This window comes from Sarcophilus harrisii, chromosome 4 (genome assembly GCF_902635505.1).
Source record: "Sarcophilus harrisii chromosome 4, mSarHar1.11, whole genome shotgun sequence".
NCBI classification, from domain to species: domain Eukaryota; kingdom Metazoa; phylum Chordata; class Mammalia; order Dasyuromorphia; family Dasyuridae; genus Sarcophilus; species Sarcophilus harrisii.
The window spans coordinates 419,753,835-419,774,789 of NC_045429.1; the positions used below are offsets into that span (position 1 = coordinate 419,753,835).

The 20,955-nt window shown below is 35.7% G+C and overlaps 1 protein-coding gene across 2 annotated transcripts in view; it reads left to right on the forward strand.

Annotated features, from left to right (window-relative positions):
* Positions 1-4,077: 4,077 nt before the first annotated feature.
* Positions 4,078-20,955, forward strand: part of CD2 (CD2 molecule) — a 45,319-nt gene continuing 28,441 nt past the window's right edge. Inside the window, exons 1-3 of one of the 2 annotated variants that reach the window (XM_023503502.2) lie at positions 4,078-4,489; positions 4,755-5,066; positions 6,536-6,802. In XM_023503502.2, the coding sequence (XP_023359270.1) occupies positions 4,429-4,489; positions 4,755-5,066; positions 6,536-6,802 (640 nt within the window). In that variant the 5' untranslated portion in view covers positions 4,078-4,428. The remainder of the gene's footprint in view (positions 4,490-4,754; positions 5,067-6,535; positions 6,803-20,955) is intronic. The other variant, XM_012549623.3, reaches the window with a different exon arrangement.

Sequence of the window (20,955 nt, forward strand, 5' to 3'; positions counted from 1 at the left end):
GAGGATGATAATAATAATCTCTTCACAATATAAGGTTGTGAGAAAAACACTTTGTAAAATGCAACATAGAGAGAGGATGTTAATCTTATACAACAAATAATTTTAAAATATTATTATTATATGTGTGCACAGTGCCTGTGCTTGCTAACCAGAACAGATATTTAAAAAAAACATATAATAAAATATGCAACATATTGATGTTATATAATAAATAATTTTAAAAAATATGCTTCAGTTCTATTTTATGGCTAATTAAGGGGAATAGAAAAGAGAAGTAAAAAAAAAAGGTATAGGACAGATAGAGATAGAAGTAGAAAGGAATGGAGGAGCAATATAGAGGGAGCCACAGAGACACAGTATTTAATTTAATTCAATAAAAAATTAAGTGTCTTTTTTTCCCCCAAGATCTTTTGGGGAAATTTGTTGTTTAGTTGTTTTCAGTTGTGTTTAGCAATTTGATATCCCATGTTGGATTTTCTTGGCAAAGATACTGGAGAGTTTTGTAATTTCCTTCTCTACATCATTTCACAGATGAGGCAAACAGAGTTAAATGACCTGTCCAGCATCACACAGCTAGTAAGTCTTTAAGGCTGGATTAGAAGTCAAGTTTTCCTGTCTTCAGACCTTAGACTCTATTCACTGAGCTTTTTGGCTGCCCCCCAGCTCTATGTGTGATTGTGTATATATATGTATATTTCATATACCTTTACCTACCCATAAACACATATGTAAAGTGCCTAATAAAGATGTGTATTGATTGATCCCAGGTGGCCTTCCTGAATCTCCCCCTAAAAGTCTTCCTTTCTCTAAAGAGAAAATGATCTGGAGACCATTGAATAGATCAGCAGCGTTGAGAGTATGTCTGCTCATGTTATGATTATTATTTTGATATTTCCTAGCTTTCCTACACAGAGATGAAGATAGTCCAAACGATAAGTAGGGCAGAAACCTTTTCTTTTTCGTTGAAGAGATCAGGTGAACTGAATCACAGAATTATTATATCTCAGACCTGAAAGGAGCTTTGGTGATTGAGTTCACCCCTCATTTTACAGAGAAAAAAATTGAGCCAAAGGAAGAAAAAGAATCATTGGATCATAAATTTTAAAATGGAAGAGACCTCAGAAACCATTTGATTAAACCTGTTCATTTTAGAGATGAGTAAAACAAAGGATAAGGGAGGTTCACAGTCACACAGAGATTTGAAGCCAGGTCCTCTGATACATTCAAGGTGACCCAGCCAGGGGCAGTTCCTGATACACCAACTGCAATCAACCCCGAGTTTTGATTTTCGTTTCATTATTTCCCCCTGTTAAATGAGATTTTCTATGGGTATCAGTTCCCTTATAAGTACTACATAGATTCTGAGATTTCAAAAAAGGAGCTCTATCTAATGGATTTTTTTAGAGCAAAAGATATTGGGGTCTTATAACTGAATTTGGGGGTTCCAAAATTTATTATCAGTAAATGTTTGATTGTATAGCTATTTTATATCCCTATATACTTGGTATATACTACATATACCTATATCTATTTTATATACTATATACCTGGTATATTTTATATACCTATATATCTATTTTATATGTCTATATATACCTGGGTTTCATGTAAAAAATTTTAGGTGAAAAGAGGTTGTAAGTGGAAAAAGTTTAAAAAGCCCTAGGCAGTTTGTTTGGATGATGTCTGGACTCAAGCGCAGCTCATTTTACATGCTCATTCATCTGGGCTAGATTCTAACTACATGCTTATTTGTCTCTTGTTCTTTTAGAACTTTCTGATTTAATCCATGCTTTATGAAAGATAGGGTAGGTTGAAGGAACTAGGACTGTTTAACTTGGAGAAGAGAAGACTCAGTGGGGAATGTGATCACTAAATATTTTCAGGTCTGCCAAATGGAGGAGGGATTCAATTTGTTCTGTTTGACCTCAGGAGACAGGACCAGGGGCAATAAGCAAAAGTAGGAAAGAGGTGAATTTAGGTCTAATGTCAGGGAAGATCTCCTAAGAGAGCTATCCAAAAGCAGAAATGGTCTGCCAGAGTGGGTGGCTGCAGGTGTCCCTGACATTGAGTTTTCAGGGGTTGGATGACACTTTGGGGGATTTGTGTTAGAAGAGTTTCTTTTTGGGCCTGAGTCAGACTTCTGTTTAAGGTCACTGAGCACTATTCCAACTCTAAACTTTTGTGATTCTATCAATTCTGGGACCTGTCAATTGCTCGTGTAGCCTATGGTGATATCAAAAAATGATTTCCCAATTTTGCATCCCAATGGGTTTTGTGTGAGGAACACCATGTTAGATACTTGAGACATTCAATAAATAATTGGGTAAATTAAAATGAAGGTTTGGGGTCTAGCTTATTATCTTAAGGAGTTAGATTTCTTGATTTTGGTTGCTTTCCAGGTATATTCATCTCCCACTCTCTACCCACAGCCATTTGCTTTTTTGCCATTAGTAAAAGTAACATTTTACTATGCTTCCCCTTCCTCTGGTAGCTCCTGGGGCTTAGCGTGTAAACACAGACTTTGGCTTGAGTTCTAAGTTTCTACCAAGGGCAGAAGCTAATCCCAGCATTCCAGGTTGAGTACTGCTTTCAGAATCAGAGGACTTGGGTTCAAATGATGACTTTTCTTCTTAATAACTGTGTGGGTGACAAATAAAACACCTTCCGGACTTCAGCTCCCTTTTCTGTGAAATAACGGTATTAGATTAATGACCTTTAAATTCCCTTGCAACATTAAATCTATAATCCTTTGATCTGCTAGTTTTTTCTCTGATGGCAACACAGAAGAATCTTGGCCTATTTCCTCTAGAAAGCCCCATGATACTCCCTGTCACTATTGACTTTTCTTCCCTTCGACATCACATAACTTCTGCATCTCTCTTAGGAACTTATCACTTATTATTTTGCATTATAGTTATTTGGTCATCTTCATATTTCCCCTACTTGAGGGTCATTATTCCATTTATACTGTGCAACTGCCCCCAGCACTTAACTCAGGACTCAGATACAGCCCTTAATATTTGCCAAATTGAAATGAAAGGAATGCTATAGGTTAGGGATTCTTAACCTGAGATCATGGTATTTGTTTTTTTTTTAATTTAATAACTATATTTTCAAATTTCCTTTGTAATTCATGTATTTTATTCTACATATTTAAAAGACATTACTCTAAGAAGAAGTCTATGAACTCCCCAAGATTGTCAAAAGAATCCATGGCACAAATAGGTTTAAAAACTCATGGCTTAAATCTTTGGTCAAAAGCTAGCATATAGACCCTGTCTGAGGGATTTTCAAAGTGGTATTTGTGAGTGAGGGCAGGATGGGTGAGTGAGGAAGATGATACAAAAGCAATAATTTAATAGTAGAATGTAGGATAGAATGTAGGAGATATAATTTGGAAGACCTGAGTTCAAATTCCATCTCTGACACTTACATGGAACAAGTCACTTAAACTTTCTGACCTTCAGTCTTTTAATCTATAAAATATTGATAATAATACCTGCTTCCTCCACTTCCAGAATGTTGCTATTTCTTATTCTGAGATGAGTTCTTTAGACTTCCTCACACTACCAAAGGGTCTACAAAACAAAAAAAAAAACTTTAAGAATCCCTGCTCTAAAAATACATATTAAGCTAAGGCAACATTACAAGAATGACTTAAATAACTGGAGGGATTAATATAGTGCTTATGGATGGTATGTACAATACAACAAAAATGTACTACCAAAAATATGCTACACCAAATTAAAAAAAAGTTGCCATAAGGAACTAATAAATAAACAAATAAAATCAATGTGAAAAGTACACTGCAAACTCTACATTAAATATTGGTTATTAGTAAGACCATTCACAAAAATAATAGACTATTCCTTTATCATCTAGGGATTTACAATTGAGCTAAGGACAATATTTAAAGGTAAGAAGCCACAAAAACAAGTAAGTATCCTGCGGGCACTAATGTTGTCATTTCTAACACTCAAATACTTTTTAAACAGATCAAGTCTTGTGAGACCACAATGCCCCCCCTCCCAGCTCCATTTCCTGCTTGCCCATGTGAAAAAAGAAAGGACCAGTAGGGGAGTAGGAGGAGAGAATGAGCTTGGAAGCACATGAACACCCTACTTCCTTCCCAGAATCCTGCTGCTTCCCTTTACTGAAAATCTGAAGGCAGTTTTGTGCTTAGAGAACTCCTTTTCTTCCTTTGGGGCCACAGTGTGGCTGGCATCCTTCCCCTGATCTCACCTTCCCATCCCCCAATCCCCACCCAGCTGAATTAGAATACTGTACTATGTGTAGTTTGAACTCTTGAATACAAATATAGAAGAAGCAGAAAGACAAGAGGAAGCAGTGCTTGAGCTCTGACTAGAGAATTGCCACTTCTCTCTTCTATAAACTTTTGATGACACAAATTGGAGGCACTTTCCCAAGATGAACTTTCAAAGTCATTTTGTAATCAGTCACCTGCTTCTTTTGTTCTTTTATCCAAGAGGTAAGTAAACTATTTGGACCTCTGATGGCTCCTTCTTCCTGCCATATTTTGACAAGCTACTATTAAAACTTCTATCAAACTTGTGAGTGGGGGAATCTAAATGGGTCTAAAACTGATTCTTTTCCTTGTGTGAGCACTGGATTAGGAGTCAGAAAACCCAGTCTAGATCCAGTTTAATCGTTTATTCTTTGGCTTTGAGATCTTGCTCTTCCCAATGGTACTCCAATGTTTGATGATTTCACAATATCCCTGATTTCTTTAACAGATGCCATGGTAGAAGATGATATGGTTTGGGGCATGCTGACCAAATCCATCTCTTTGGACATCCCTAATTTCCTGAACTACCAAAACGTAGATGATATAAGGTGGTTTAAAGGGCAGACTCTGATTGCAAAAATAAAACTAAATGGAGAAGAAAACAAACCCTTGGGTGAGAACACAGACTATGAGATATTCAAAAATGGAACCCTGAAAATTAAAAAACTGGAGAAAGACTCTGGGCAAGAATACAAGGTGTCAGTGTATGATAAAGATGGGAAAAATCTGTTGGACAAAATATTGATACTGCATGTGATAGGTGAGTAGTCCTTTTCTCTATCTCCTTCATTGGTAGTTGCTGATCAGACTGTAGACATTTCTATGGTCTCTACCTGCTAGGGGATTTAATAAAAGACTGGTTAGTGGAGAAGCAAGTGGGAGGCAGGTAAAGTGCTGTCCAGGGACAGATGTTCTGGCTGAAATTTTACATCATGTACTTAACAAAGAAGCTATCTTCTGGTGGCCTGATTCCTGATGTTGTCTCTCCCTTCCCCGTTCTTGTCTTGGTCTGTTTTCCTAGTTCTCACTAACCTAATCCTAGGTTTCTACAAGAGGCAACTTATAGCTATAGAAGGAAGAATGTAATTCCCTAAATATCCCTAGACTTTATGATTCCATCAGCTACAGAAAGTGCTGTTGTGGTGTTCCCTATGCTAAGGAAGATTGCTGATTCATCTGTATTTAATCGTCTCAGAGTCGCCCCTAAGTGTCTTGTCCAGGATCGAAAATTCATTATGAATCACAGGCAAGACTTTTTGTGTAGGGGAGAAGCAATCGGGGTCGCACAGCTAGTAAGGGTCTGAGATCAAATTGAACTCCGGTCTCCTGACTCCATATCTGGTGCTCAATTCACTGCATCACCTAGCTGCCCCAGAGGCAACACTTGAACTTGAGTTTTCTTCCCTCCAAAATCAACCTTCTCTGTTATTACACAATGTGTCCCCAGAATCAAATAATCTCAATTAAAAGACATTATAGGTCACTTGGTTCAATATCTTACCTGTGATATCATCCCTTCTATAACCTCATTAATATATAGTCATTCAACTACTTCTTACTCTTCCAGGGTTAGAAGTCTATTATTTCATGAAACATTGTGTTATATTTTCTCTCTAAGGCTTCTTACCTATCCTTTCCCCTATCACTCCCCTCAACCCCTTTAATAGTATAAGATAATCTCTTCCTTTACATTTCTACTTTCAAAGCACTGTTTCCTTCCTTAGAAACTATAGGAAACAATCGTAATTTTGAGTATAGATATACATTCACATTCTATTCAATTTCTTTACCTTTTATGCCTTGGGAAATACTTATTCTTAAATGTCCTGATTGACTGTAAGTTTCATGAGGAAAAGATTGGTTTATCTAAAGCTTTCATCACTCACAGCACCTAGCCTAGTATTCTCAAATTTTAATTCAACAAACCTTTATTAAATATCTATCATATACAGAGCATAGTGCTTGGTGCTGAAGCTATAAAAACAAATTAAGTGATCCCTGCCCTCATGGAACTTAGAATTTACTTCACTGCAGCAATCATTAAAATATTTGTTGAACGAAATGGAATTGGAATGGTCTGTCACCAACAGGATTTTCACACTTAACTATAGCCTGAGAGTTATTATATCAATCCCTGCTCTGGGACCCCATATGGGCTACAAAAGCTAGAAAACATTTTCCATTCAGGGAAGTTCTCAAAGTAAATGGGATTTTTTTTTCTTTTCAAAGAGGCTGTTTCAAAGCCAGAAATAACATGGAATTGCACTGAAAAAATTGTCACTTGTGAGGTTCGGAATGAATCTGATGCCGAGTTGACCTTGTTTGACAATGAAACGCAGCCTCTGAAGAAGGGGACCTTAAAAACAGAGAAAATGCGTCTCAAGTACACCTGGAAATACCTACCACTAAAGGAGTTCAAATGTGTGGTGAAAAACCGAGTCAGCGAAGACTGGGCTGTGAGCCAAAACCCCTGTACAGGTGTGCAGTTGACAGTGGGTATGGAATAACCATGTTCATAAATAATCATAGCAACTGACATTCATATAATTGTATAGTTTTAGATACATTTATATAGTTTATAGATATATGTGTGTATAAATATACATAGATGTAAAGATAGATAATACTTTTAAATAAGTAAAAACAGTTTCTATACTTTATCTAATTGGAGCCTTTTCAGGTATTATTATCCTCATGTTTCAGATGAAGAAGTGGAGAATTGGAGGCTAAGCATGAGTAAATGTCAGAGGCAGATTTTGAATCCAAGTTTTCCTGACTTTAAGGTCGAGCTACTGCACTAAGACTTACATCTCTCTATGTAGTCTTCTATCCACTATGCCAGGCGGATTTAGTATTTTCCCCCTTGCGTTTAGACCTGTGTCTCCTGATAGTGAAACTTTATGTAGATCAACAGTTAATTATATATCTCACAGTCATTAAACAAAATTCAATTTCCTTTTATTTTCAGTTCTTTAGATCTCCCTTTCCCACTAATTGAGGAAACAAGAAAAACAAAATCCATACATATATAGTCAAGCAAAACAAATTCCTTCAATAATCTTATCCTCCTAAAAAAAGTTAAAAAAAAAAAAAAGAAAAGAAAAATATACTTTAATCTTCATTGTGAGTCTATTAGCTCTTTAACTATATAGAATGTTTCATCCTGAGTTCCTTGGAATTGCAGTTGATTCCACTGAGTTGATCAGAGTTCCTAAATCTTTTGAAGTTATCTGTCTTAACAATATTGTGTCTCTTGTAATCTTTTTAAATTTGATTTTTATCTCTCATTTTATTTTTTACTCAATTACATGTAAAATTCTAATATATGTTGACAAGATTTTTGAGTTCCAAATTTTCTCCCTCTCTCCCTTCCCTTATCCCTTGAGAAGGCAAGTAATTTGATATAGATTATACAGGTGAAGTTATACAAAGTATATTTCCATATTAACCATATTGTGAAAGACAGACCAAAAAACAAAAACCAAAACCAAAATTCAATAACCAAAGAAAAATAGAGTAAAACAATTATACTTTGCTCTGCATTCAGACTCCATCAGTACTTTCTCTGGAAATAGGTAGCATTTTTCTTCATAAATCTTTTGGAATTGTCTTGGATAATTGTGTTCCTGAGAATAGCTACATCATTTACAGCTGATTATTGTACAATATTGCTGAAACTGTGTATAATGTTTTGCTGGTTCTGCTTATTTCTCTTTCTATCATATTTATAAGCCTCCCAGGTTTTTCTGAAATCATCCTGTTCACCCTTTCTCATAGTACAATGGTATTCCATCATAATCATGTGTTTATTCATATTTGTTTACAATTTGTTCAGCCATTTCCCACTTGATGGATGTCCCCTCAATTTCTAATTCTTTGCCATCACAAAAAATTTTTTTAATAAATATTTTTGTACATATAGATTCTTTTTTTTTCTTTGATTTCTTTGGAAGTAGTATTGCTCAATCAAAGGGTATGCTCAGTTTTATAGAACTTTGGGAATAGCTCCAAATTGCTCTCCAAAATGCTTGAATCAGTTTATGACTCCACCAACAATGCATTAATGTCCCAGTTTTTCCACATCCTCTCTAACATTTGTTATTTTCCTTTTCTGTCATACTAACAAATCTGATGTTAGGTGGTGTTAGGTGGTAACTCAGTTGTTTTAATTAGCTTTTTCTAATCAGTAGTGATTAACTCTATTTCATGACTATATATACATATACATATGACTATGCTGTAATTTCTTCTTTTGAAAATAGCTTTTATATTTTTTAACTATTTAGCAATTGGGGAATAACTTGTAGTCTAATAAATTTAAATCATTTCTTTATGTATTTGAGAAATGAGGCCTTTATCAGAGAAAGCTGTGAAATTTTCCTCCATCCATATATCTGACAGGTAAAATATTGTTTCCCTAATTAGTGTATGATATCACCTCTCATGTCTAAATCATGTATCCATTTTGATCTTATTTGGGATAACTGTGTAAGATGTTGGTCTATATCTAGTCTCTATCAAACTGACTTCCAGTTTTCCCAACAATTTCTGTTAAATAGTGAATTCTTGTTTCCAGAGTTTGGATCTTTGGGTTTATCAAATAGCAGATTGCTGTGTTCATGATACTATTGTGTATTGTATATCTAATCTATTTCACTAATCTACCACTCTATTTCTTAGTCAGTACCACATGTTTTGTAATTCAGTTTGAGACCTTGTATTACTAGACCATCTCCCTTCACATTTTTCACTTATTTTCTTGGTATCCTTGACCTTTTGTTCTTCCAAATGAATTTTGTTATTATTTTTTTCTAGCTCTGTGAAATAATTTTTGGTAGTTTGGTATGGCACTGAATACATTAATTTAGGTAGAATTTTTATAATGTTGGCTGGCCTGACAATGAGAAATTAACATTTCTCCAGTTGGTGAGATCTGACTTTATTTGTTTAAAAAGTGTTTTGTAATTGTGTTCATACAGTTCTTGGTTTTGTTTTGTCAGGCAGACTCCCAAGCGTTTAATGTTATCAGCAGGTTTTTTAACTGGAATTTCACTCTATCCCTTCCTGCTGGATTTTGTTGGTGATTCATAGAAATTTTGATGATTTATGTGTTATTTTATCCTGTCACTTTGATGAAGTTGTTATACTTCAACTAGTTTTTTAGTTGATTTTCTAGGATTCTCCAAGTATGCCATCATATCATCTACAAAGAGTGATACTTTTGTTTCCTCATTGCTTATTCTACTTCCTTCAATTCTTTTTTCTTCTCCTTTCCTATAGTTAGTATTCCTAGTATAATGCTGAATAATTGAGTAAACATCTTTGCTTCATCCTAATCTTACTGGAAAGTTTCTATCTTATCCCCATTATAGATATTGCTTGCTGATGGTTTCATATAGATCCTACATATCATTTTAAGGAAAGCTCCATTTATTCATACTTTCTAGTATTTTCAAGTAGGAATGAATATCATCAAAGGATTTTTCTAGATCTATTGAGATAATCGTATGATTTCTGTTGTTTTTGTTACTGATATGGTCAATTATGGTGATACTTTTTCTTTTTTTTTTTTTAATTTTTTTTTATTTAATAGCCTTTTATTTACAGGATATATACATGGGTAACTTTACAGCATTAACAATTGCCAAACCTCTTGTTCCAATTTTTCACCTCTTACCCCCCACCCCCTCCCCTAGATGACAGGATGACCAGTAGATGTTAAATATATTAAAATATAAATTAGATACACAATAAGTCTACATGACCAAAACGTTATTTTGTTGTACAAAAAGGATCAGACTCTGAAATATTGTACAATTAGCTTTTGAAGGAAATCAAAAATGCAGGTGTGCATAAATATAGGGATTGGGAATTCAATGTAATGGTTTTTAGTCATCTCCCAGAGTTCTTTTTCTGGGCATAGCTAGTTCAGTTCATTACTGCTCCATTAGAAATGATTTGGTTGATCTCGTTGCTGAGGATGGCCTGATCCATCAGAACTGGTCATCATATAGTATTGTTGTTGAAGTATATAATGATCTCCTGGTCCTGCTCATTTCACTCAGCATCAGTTCGTGTAAGTCTCTCCCAGGCCTTTCTGAAATCATCCTGTTGGTCATTTCTTACAGAACAGTAATATTCCATAATATTCATATACCACAATTTATTCAGCCATTCTCCAACTGATGGACATCCATTCAGTTTCCAGTTTTTAGCCACTACAAAAAGGGCTGCCACAAACATTCGTGCACATAGGTCCCTTTCCCTTCTTTATAATCTCTTTGGGATATAATCCCAGTAGTAACACTGCTGGATCAAAGGGTATGCACAGTTTGATAACTTTTTGAGCATAGTTCCAAACTACTCTCTAGAATGGTTGGATTCGTTCACAACTCCACCAACAATGCAGCTGATACTTTTTCTTAATTGAACCAGCCCTACATTTCTGGTATGAATCCCACCTGATCATAATATCATAATATTCTTCATCATATATATATATATATATATATATATATTCATCATATATTTCTGTAATCTCCTTGCTAGTATTTAAAACTTTTGCATTGATATTCATTAGGGATATTGGTCTACAATTTTCTTTCTGCATTTTTGCTCTTCCTAGTTTAGTTATCAGAACCATATTTGTGAATAAAAGGAATTAGGTAAGACTCCTTTGCCTATTTTTTCCCCAAATAGTTTACATAGTATTGGAATTAATCATACTTTAAATGTTTGGTAGAATTCATTTTGTGAATACATTGGTCCTGGGGATTTTTCCTGAGTGAGCTCATTTATGACTTGTTAAATTTCTTTTCCCAAAACAGGGTTATTTAAGTATTCTATTTCCTTTTGTGTTCATCTGAGCAATTTATGTTTTTGTATATATTTATCTATTTTATTTAGATTGTTAGATTTGTTGGTATATAATTAGGCAAAATAGTTCCTAATGATTTCCTTAATTTCATCTTCATTGATAGTAAATTCATCCTTTTCATCTTTGATGGTGGAAATTTGTTGTTGTTTTTTTAAATCAAATTATTCAAGAATTTATCTGTTTTATTTTTTTCATAAGATCAGCTTCCAATTTTACTTGTTAGTTCAATGATTTTCTTACTTTCAATTTTATTAGTCTCAGCTTTGACTTTCAGGATTTTCAATTTGGTGTTTAATTGTGGATTTTTAATTAGTTCTTTTATTTTACTTTTTAAAATTGCATGCCCAATCCATTGATCTTCTCTTTCTCTATTTTATTCATGTAGCCATTTAGAGACATAAATTCCTGCTCCCTCTCTTTCCCAAGTACTGCTTTGGCTGCATTCCATAAACTTTGGTATGCTGTCTCAATGTTGTCATTCTCTTTAATGAAATTATTGATTGTTTCTATGATTTGTTCTTTGACTCATTCGTTCTTTGTTATTAGATTATTTAGTTTCCAATTAGTTTTTAATCTATGTTTTCATGGCCCTTTATTGAATGTAATTTTTATTGCATTATGGTGTGAAAGGGATACATTCTGCTTTTGGTTTTGAGGTTTTTAAGCCTTTTGTAATGTGCCACGTACACAACTGAGGATAAAATATACTTTTTCTATTCCTATTAAATTTTCTCTAAAGGTATATCATATCTGAGTTTTCTAAAGTTCTATTCTCCTTGGTTTCTTTTTATCTTATTGCTAGATTTATCTAGTTCTGAAAGGGGAAAGTTGAGATCCCCCACTACTATAGTTTCCTCCAGTAACTCATTTAACTTTTTCCTTTAAAAATGTGGTGCACATATGTTTAGTATTGATGCTTCTTCATTGTCTATGTTGTCTCCCTTTATATCTTTTAAAATTCGTTCTCTTTTGCTTTGTTTGAGGTCATGATTGTACTTCCGCTATTTTTTAAGTCTCATCTAAAACATAATAGATTTTGGTCCAGTCTTATTTTTACTCTTGGGTGTCTCTTTCTTTTATGTGTGGTTCTTAAAACAATATATTGCTGAATTCTAGCTTAATCCATTCTGCTGTTCACTTTCATTTTATGGGTGAGTTCATGCCATTCACATTTATAATTATGATTACTATATTTTGCTCTACATTCTATTTTCCCCTGTTTATCCTTCTCTCTGACTGTCTCTCTGCCTCTGTCTCTTCCTCCCTCCCTCCTTTTCTCCCTCACCTCTGGTCCCATCCCTCCTCAAAAGTCTATTTTACTTCTCATTACTGTCTTTTTTAATGTACTCTCCTTTTCATCAGCTCCACACCCTTCTCAATTTTGATGAGTTCAGTCAAGTGTTGCTTGCCATCCACTCCCATTTCCCCCTCCACAATTCTATTTTTTACTTTTTAATTATTTTTCCACATTTTTTCTAAGATAAATAATTTTCCCCATTTCATCTCTTCCTTTTCCCTTCTCTAAGCACATCTATCTTTTTCACCCTTTAATTATTTTTTAAAATCATCTTGTCATAATTAACTTACACCTGTGTCCCATGTCTATTTGCTCCTTATAATTGCCCTAATGATGATAAAGTTCTTAGGAATTACAAATATCATCTTCCCATAGAGGAATGTAAAAAAGTTTAACATTATTGAATCCCTAATGATTTCTCTTTTGTGTTTACCATTTTATGCTTGTCTTGAATCTTTTTTTTTTTTTTTTGAATGCTAAATTTTCTATTCAGCTGTGATATTTTCATTAGGAATGCTTGAAATTTCTCTATTTCATTAAATATTCTTTTTTCTCTCTAAAAAAATAATACTCAGTTTTGTTGGATGAGAGATTGTTGGTTGAAATCCTAGCTCCTTTGCCCTTCAAAATATCATATTATAAACTCTTTGATCCCTTAATGAGGAAGCTGCTAAATCTTGTGTGATTCTGCCTGTGGCTCCACAGCATTTGAATAGTTTTTTTCTGACTCCTTGCAATATTTTTTTGAGAACTCTGGAATTTGGCTATTTTCATTTGGGGATCTTTTTCAGAAGTTTGTCAGTGGATTCTTCCAATTTCCATTCTACCTAGGTCCAGGATATCAAGAGAATTTTCCTTGATGATTTTTTTTGAAAAATAATGTCTAGGTCTTTTTAAAAATCAAGATTTTTAGGTAGTCCAATAATTCTTACATGATTTCTTCTTCATTTATTTCCAGATCAGTTGTTCTTCCAACAAAATATTTCACATTTCTTCCATTTTTTTTCATTATTTCAACTTTGTTTTATGGTTTCTTGATGTCTCATGGAGACATTAACTTCTGGTTAAACAATTCTAATTTTTAAGGAATTATTTTTTAAGTGAGTTTTTGTGCCTCTTTTTCTATTTGGCCAATTTTATTTTTTAAGGAGTTTTTTTCATCAGTGAATATTTGTACTTCTTTTTTTCCATTTGGCCAGTTCTGTTTGGGTTTTTGTTGATTTTTTTTAAACCAAGTTAACTTCCTTTTCATATTTCTTTGCATCATTTTCATTTCTTTTCTCAATGTTTCCTTTACTTTTCTTATTTGATTTTTAAAATCTTTTTTGAGCTCTTCTGGGAATTCTTGTGGGTTTATGGCCATTTCACAGGTTTTTTCTTTGAAGTTTACTTGTAGCTGTTTTTACTTAATTATCTTTTGAGTTTGTGTCTTGCTTTTGTCTTTTACCAGAGTAACTTTTTATGGTCAGGTTCTTTTTTGTTGTTGTTTATTCATTTTTTTTTCTAGCCTATTTCATGACTTTTAACTATATGTTAAAGTTGGGTTCTGCTCTCAGTGTATAAAGGTCACTGTTCCAAGTTTCAGGTTTTTCATGCTGCTGTTTTTAGAGCTAGTTCTAGGAGTCTGTAACTTTTCTATGCTTCTAAATTTTTATGATCCAAGGAAGGGTGGAGTCACTGCTTTCCTGGACTGTGCTCTACTCTTTACCCAGAAAAAGAGTTTGCCAGCTGCAATTATTCCTCTAGACCCTGAAACTAGGCCCTTGATATCCCACAGCTGCTAATTATAGTGTTCCCTTTTGCATTAGAACTGAGACCCTGGCCCTTGCTCCCTTGTGAGTGACTACAAGCACCCTTCTCTGCCTTGAAACTGTGACCAGGGTCCCTGATCCTTGCAGTCACTGCTCTTTAACCCTTGAACTTCAACTTGTGATTGCATCTGGGCAGTCAGGATTCTGCACCCAGCTCCTGTAAAGGATCCCTTGAAATCTTTCTGACCAGTTGTCTGACCTCCCTTACTGACTATATGCTAAGAGTTTCCAAAGTTGCTGCTACCGTTCATTGCAAGGGTACTGACATGAAAGTCTGTGACTATCACCCTGGTATGACAAATCCTTCCTGCTGACTTTCTAAGTTTTCCTGGGCAATTGTTTCATCCCAACTTTTTGTAGGCTCTGCAACTCCAGTATTCTATTTGAGGTGTTATTTTAAAGTTGTTTGGTGGGGAATTTGGGAGAGTTCGGGTGAGTTCTTGTCTCTCCTCTGCCATCTTGGCTCCATCTTTTTTTAAAAATTATAACTTTTTTATTTACAAAGCATGTGTATGGGTAATTTTTTCAACATTGACTCTTGCAAAACCTTCTGTTCCTAATTTTCCCCTCCTCCCCTCCACCTCTGCCCTAGATGGCAGGTAGTCTAATACATGTTAAATATATTAAAATATATGTTAAATCCAAGATATGTATACATATTTATACAGTTATCTTGCTACACAAGAAAAATCGGATCTAGAAAGAAAAAAAAACCTGAAAAGGAAAACAAAAATGCAAGCAAACAATAATAGAAAGAGTGGAAAAGCTATGTTGTGGTCCATACTCAGTTCCCATAGTCCTCTCTCTGGGTGTAGATGGTTCTCTTCATTACTGAACAATTGGAACTGATTTGAATCATCTCAGTATTGAAGAGAGCCACATCCATCAGAATTGATCATCATATAGTCTTGTGATTGCCATGTATAATGATCTCCTAGTTCTGCTCATTTCATTCAGCATCAGTTCCTGTAAGTCTCTCCAGGCCTCTCTGAAATCATCCTGCTGATCATTTCTTACAGAACAATAATATTTCATAACATTCATGTGCCATAACTTATTCAGCCATTCTCCAGTTGATGGGTATCCATTCAATTTCCAGTTTCTGGCCACTACAAATAGAGTGGCCACAAACATTTTTGCACATGGGGGTCCTTTTCCTTTCTTTAAGATCTCTTTGGGATATAATTGGCTCCATTTTTTTTACCCCTTCTACCTCTTATAGACTTAGAGTTGTCTGGCATATTGAGAGAATGAATGAATTATGATACAGCTAGTTTATGTCATAGATAAGATTTGAACTCAGGACTAAGATTAGTCTATTATCCATTATATCTTGTTGCCCTTTTGTCCCCAGAGACAACATGTCCATCCCTCTGGAAAGGTCAATTTCTATCAATCAACTGATCAAGTATTTTATTAAGTGCCTACTATTTTGCTAGACATTGTGCTAGGTACAAGGGACACAAAATTCAGGAAGTTTATATTCTATTGAAGATGACCGACTATTTGGGGCATGACTGTGCTCCTGTTTTGAACTATCATTTTGCCTGGAATATGAGATGAAATATTTAAGGCAAGTTGTGAGGAAAATGGCTTGCCAAATTTGTTACAGGTACTACTATTGAAAATTCCCTATAGCACTCAAAATAATAAGGAATCTAAGAAATGTCTTTTCCCAATCACACCCCTTTTCTCTATGAAATAAAAGAAGGGTAATTAAAAACTATTTCTCTGACAAATCATGTTAACACAACTTCCTAATCCCCTACCTATCTACTTTATCCAGGGTGCCCCAAAAGATTTTAGTGAAGTTTTAAACATTCTTAAAATCACACGAAGACATTCAGGACACCTTGTACTATATAGCAGGGGTGGTCAGGATGACACAGACCTCAATTCTAGGAGTCCTTTCAATATACTTGATGAGATAATAGGATGTCCCTCTATTGGAGGTAGACATAGGCCATGGCCATGCTGACAGTCTAAGGGAGAGAAAACTTTTGATAATGGCAGAAGCAGAATTCTTTCCTAGCTCTTTCTTCTAGGCCACAAAGTAGGGACATTCCCTCTGATGTGATTCAGCAATTGCTGCCTCACTCAAATCTCACTTCTCAGCTTAGTCAGTGGTTACCCATTGAGTGGAACTTGTGTCTCTCCAGCACCTACATGTGTAAGTAATTTCATGGGACTTGGGTCCTTAAAACAAAAGTCCGTGCCTTATAATCCCATCAAGGAGATGAGACTGAGGGAAACTTATCAGATTGAGCAGGGGATCTCATGATCATCTCATGGAATATTCACTTTCTACTTTTTTGTACATATTTCCTATGTACTTTCTTGTGTGGGGTGGTAAGGTGACCTAGTAGATAGAGTGCTGGGTCTGATTTCTGAGTTCAAATCTACCTTCAGACACTTACTAACTGTATGACCCTGAGCAAGTCATTTAATCCTGCTTACTTCAATTTGCTCACCTGTAAAATGACCTGGAGAAAGAAATGGCAAACCTCTCTAGTACCTTTGCCAAGAAAACTCCAAATGAAGTCAAGAAGAATCAGATATGACCGAAATAACTAAATGACAGCAATTTATTTGTATTCTGGTTGGTTTCCTCTTGAGTTCCTTAAAGATAGTGGCTTTCGTTTTTGTTTGCATCCCTGGAGTCTTGCAGTATTTGACATATGATAAAAGTTTACTAAATACTTTTTTTCCCTGAGGCAATTGGGGTTAAGTGACTTGCCCAAGGTCATACAGCCAGGAAGTGTTAAGTGTCTGAGACCAGATTTGAGCCTAGTTTCTCCTGATTTCAGGACTGGTGCTCTATCCACTGCACCACTTAGCTGCCCCTTTACTAAATACGTTTTGAATGGGATTGAACAGAATTGAAAATAGCTAGAAGTGCTTGGGATCCTGAGTATTATTTATCATTTTTATCAATGGCATGGCTAGTACTAGGGCTGGGTGACTTCTCCAGTTTGTATATGGTACCAGTTTAGGAGGAAGAGCTAATTTGTGGATGACAGAGTCAGGATCCGAAAGAGCTCAATGACCTAATCTAAGATGAACTCAACCAATCACGAATGGAGAGTATTACTCTTATTTTCCAAAAGTCAACTTTACAGGAACTAGTCTGGAGGAGACCACAATTTAGTGGGTGCAAACTCTGTGGCTACAAAAGTTAAAGTGATATTAGCCGACGATGAAAGAGGCCAAAGATCCAGGACTAAGAGGAAGGTGTGCTCTGCCCTCATCAAACTGTGTCTGGAATATTATATTCAGTTCTAGGGATCACATTTTGCAAAGCATATAGATAAGCTTGAGGGAGTTAAGATGTGGGCTTCTAGAAAGGTCAGTTTGAGTCATGTCTTATGAGGGTCAAGTAAAGGTATAGGAATGTTTGGTTTAGGGGGAAGAGAAGATTTAGGAGGGGGAATGTGATAGCTGTGTTCAAGGATATAAAGGGCCCTCATTTTTAAAAAGATAGATAAATCTACTCTCACTTAGTCCCAAAGAACAGAACCAAAAATAGTCTCTTCATTTTATGCTTTAGATTAAGAACCCTTAAAGATTAAGTGGACCTGGCACTCCAGGTTAGATTATCAGCCCTGGAGTCAGGAGGATCTGAGTTCAAATCTGGTCTCAGATACTTAATACTTCCTGGCTCTGTGACCCTGGGCAAGTCACTTAATCCCAATTGCTTCAGCAAAAAAAAAAAAAAAAAAAAAAAAAAAAAAAAAAAAAAAAAGATTAAGTGACCTATCTGTAGTGTTCTTCTTTTCTAAAATATGATCTTTCTCTAGGAGCAGATTTTTTGGGGGGCTTCTGGAGGCAGCCTTAGTTTCAGTTCCAAGTAATAATCACCTCAAATGCAGCCAGGTGTTAAAAGTTCAGATCCTTTATTGTCTCTTTCAAAATAGCCCAGTAAGCCTTCCTTGAACTCTTGTTTCAAGAGCTCTTGTTGCTTGTCCTTTGCCTCTGCCAGCTTCAGCCTCCAGCTCTCTCTGAATCTCCAGTTCTGAATCTCTTCAACTGACTCTTGCTTTCTCAATCTCTCAAAGTCTCTAGGGCTTGAACTTTTATATGCTCTTTTAGAGGTGTGAACTCAAAGGTTGACTCCTCCTCCGAGAGTGGGATTGTGGGTTCCTGATTTGTGACTCTCCTCCACTGAATTTGTGAGTCTCATACTGAATCCTGACTTGTGAATCTCAATTGCTAATGTGTGAACTAATGTGTGAACTCTTAAAGGTGTGAAAGGTGTGAACTCTGAACTAGAGAACTGCTAAGCACAATGCTAAAATTAGACAACTGACAGCACTTTGTAAGAATCCTAACACCTGCCCTGGGTCATGCAAATATTCTAGCTTTCGTAAGGAAATGTAGGTGAGGCAGTGGAGAAAGTGCTAGATGGTTCTGTATTCAGAAAGATCCGAGTTCAAGTCCAGTCTCAGACATTTATTAGCTATTTGAGCCTACTTGCCATAGTTTCCTTTTCTGGAGAACAATAATAGCACTTACAGCTCAGAGTTTTTGTGAGGATAAAATGAGATCATATTTGTGAAGGTTTTGCAGTCTTTAAAGAACTATCTAAATGCTAGTGAAGATGATGTTTGTGATGAAAAATCTATCAATCAGTACTAATTGATTGATTGGTTGATAGAGTCTCTATTGGAGATCTTCAAACAAAGTCTATATGTTTGCTGGTTTGATGTGCTGAAGACAAGTCCTCTAGGAGGAGGGAGAAGGAAGGATTCACAAAAAAGTGTCTTTAGCCTCACTTCTTTTTAAAACATTTTAATAGCATTTTATTTTTCCAAATACATGTAAAGAGAGTTTTTAACATTCATTTTTGTAAGACTTTGAGTTCCAAAATTGTCTCCTATCCTCTCTTCCCTCCCTGCTCCCCAAGATAGCAAGCAATCTGATATAGATTAAATATGTCCAATTCTTTTAAACATATTTCCATGTTGGTCATGTTCTCATTTTTTTAAAAGAAAAATAGAAGAGACAAGTAGTTCAGAAAAAGTGACTGAAAAAAATTGACTTGATACTTTATGTTCCACTTTTACAAAGGAATGGGAGGCATTGAAGAGTAGCTTGTTATTCTTCCTTCCTAAACTTTGAGAGTTCATGATTGTATGAACACTGGGGTTAATGGACTCTAGAGAGGGAAGGATCAGACCATACTGTCTCCTCTCTAAATCAAGAAGATAGAGTCAGTTTCCAAAAAGAAATGATGAAAGTGTGTGAGGGAACTTGGGAGGGGTTGTTGGCGGACACTGGAACCACGCTCCTCTTTCTTTCGCACAAAGTTGCTGAGGGGATATGATAAGAGGAAGTCAGACTGACATAACTCCCCAACCAAGCCTGTATCATAAAGAATTGGTCACTTTTGCAAGATGAGTCTGAAAAACTTTTTTTTTTCCTCAGCCAGAAGTAATTTTAGAGAATGCTATAGGGAGCAAAGGACTGGACAAGAAGGCAAGCCTAAATGCTAATCCTACTTCTATCTTTAACTTAAAGGCATGGAATTAGATAATAATAAATGACAATTGATATATACATATGTAGATGATGCTATAAAATTTATAAGATAAATTTAAAAGGTACTTTATATATATTATCTTGAGTCTCTCAACGATTCCAGGAGGAAGTGAGATGCTATAGTTATTTTTAAGCCCATTTTTCAGGTGAAGAAACCGAGAATGAGCAAAGCTAGTTGATTTACACATGATCTTCCAAATGTCCAAAATGGTATTTGACCACTTCGGGACTCCTGATCCAGCAGCCCAACCTACCTTTCTCTCCAATCCACTTCATCTCACTAAGTTCAATTTCCTTATTATTAAATGCAATCACGGATCCAGAGGGTAGTATTTTCTCTTTGGTCTGAGTTTTAGGGTACTCTCTGGGTTGACAACAAGAGAGTAGAGGCAGCCCAGGTGGAAATTCTAAGACTTCACTGATGATTCATAAAAGGATCACATCATCAGCCTCTAATGCTCCCCTTCCCCTTTGTCACTAAGATGGAGTGAAGTTACCTCTCCTTGGCTCTGTGGCTTCCTCTCAGCCTCTCTCAACTCATATTTTGACAACTCATCCTAGCACGGATGTGACTCTAGGTTCTCACAAGCCGTCCCAGCAGGCTGAGAATGCTGACCCCTTCCTATGTGATGTGAAGGCCTGGAGTCCAGGCTTCACAAGAATCTGGATAGGTTCAAATACTATCTCCCAGACTTACTTCCTGGGTAGCGTTAGGTAAATTATTTAATTTCACTGGACCTCAATTTTTTATGTATAAAATATAGGGTCTATATGGTCTCTGAGGCCCCCTTCCAGCTCTCAATTTATGATCCTATAATTGGTTCCCTGAAGGTGAATTAGAAGGGGAGGGTCTTTAATTCATAAAGATTGTTTCCTCCAGAAGACTTGGGATTGGAGTGAGTTCTCCCTCACACAGAGCTTCCATACATAGTTTTCCTCCAAAGCTGCTCTTTTATGTTCATTTTAAATGTTGGATGTATTTGGGGAGCCTGGAGGTTTGGGGCCCAGTTATAAAGTCCATTTTTATTTGCCCAGGGCTCCAGCAGCTTCTTAAGCCTTGGAGCTCTGTCCTAGACACTGGGGAAAGGAAAATAAAATAATGGAAAGGGGAAAATATCCTTATGTG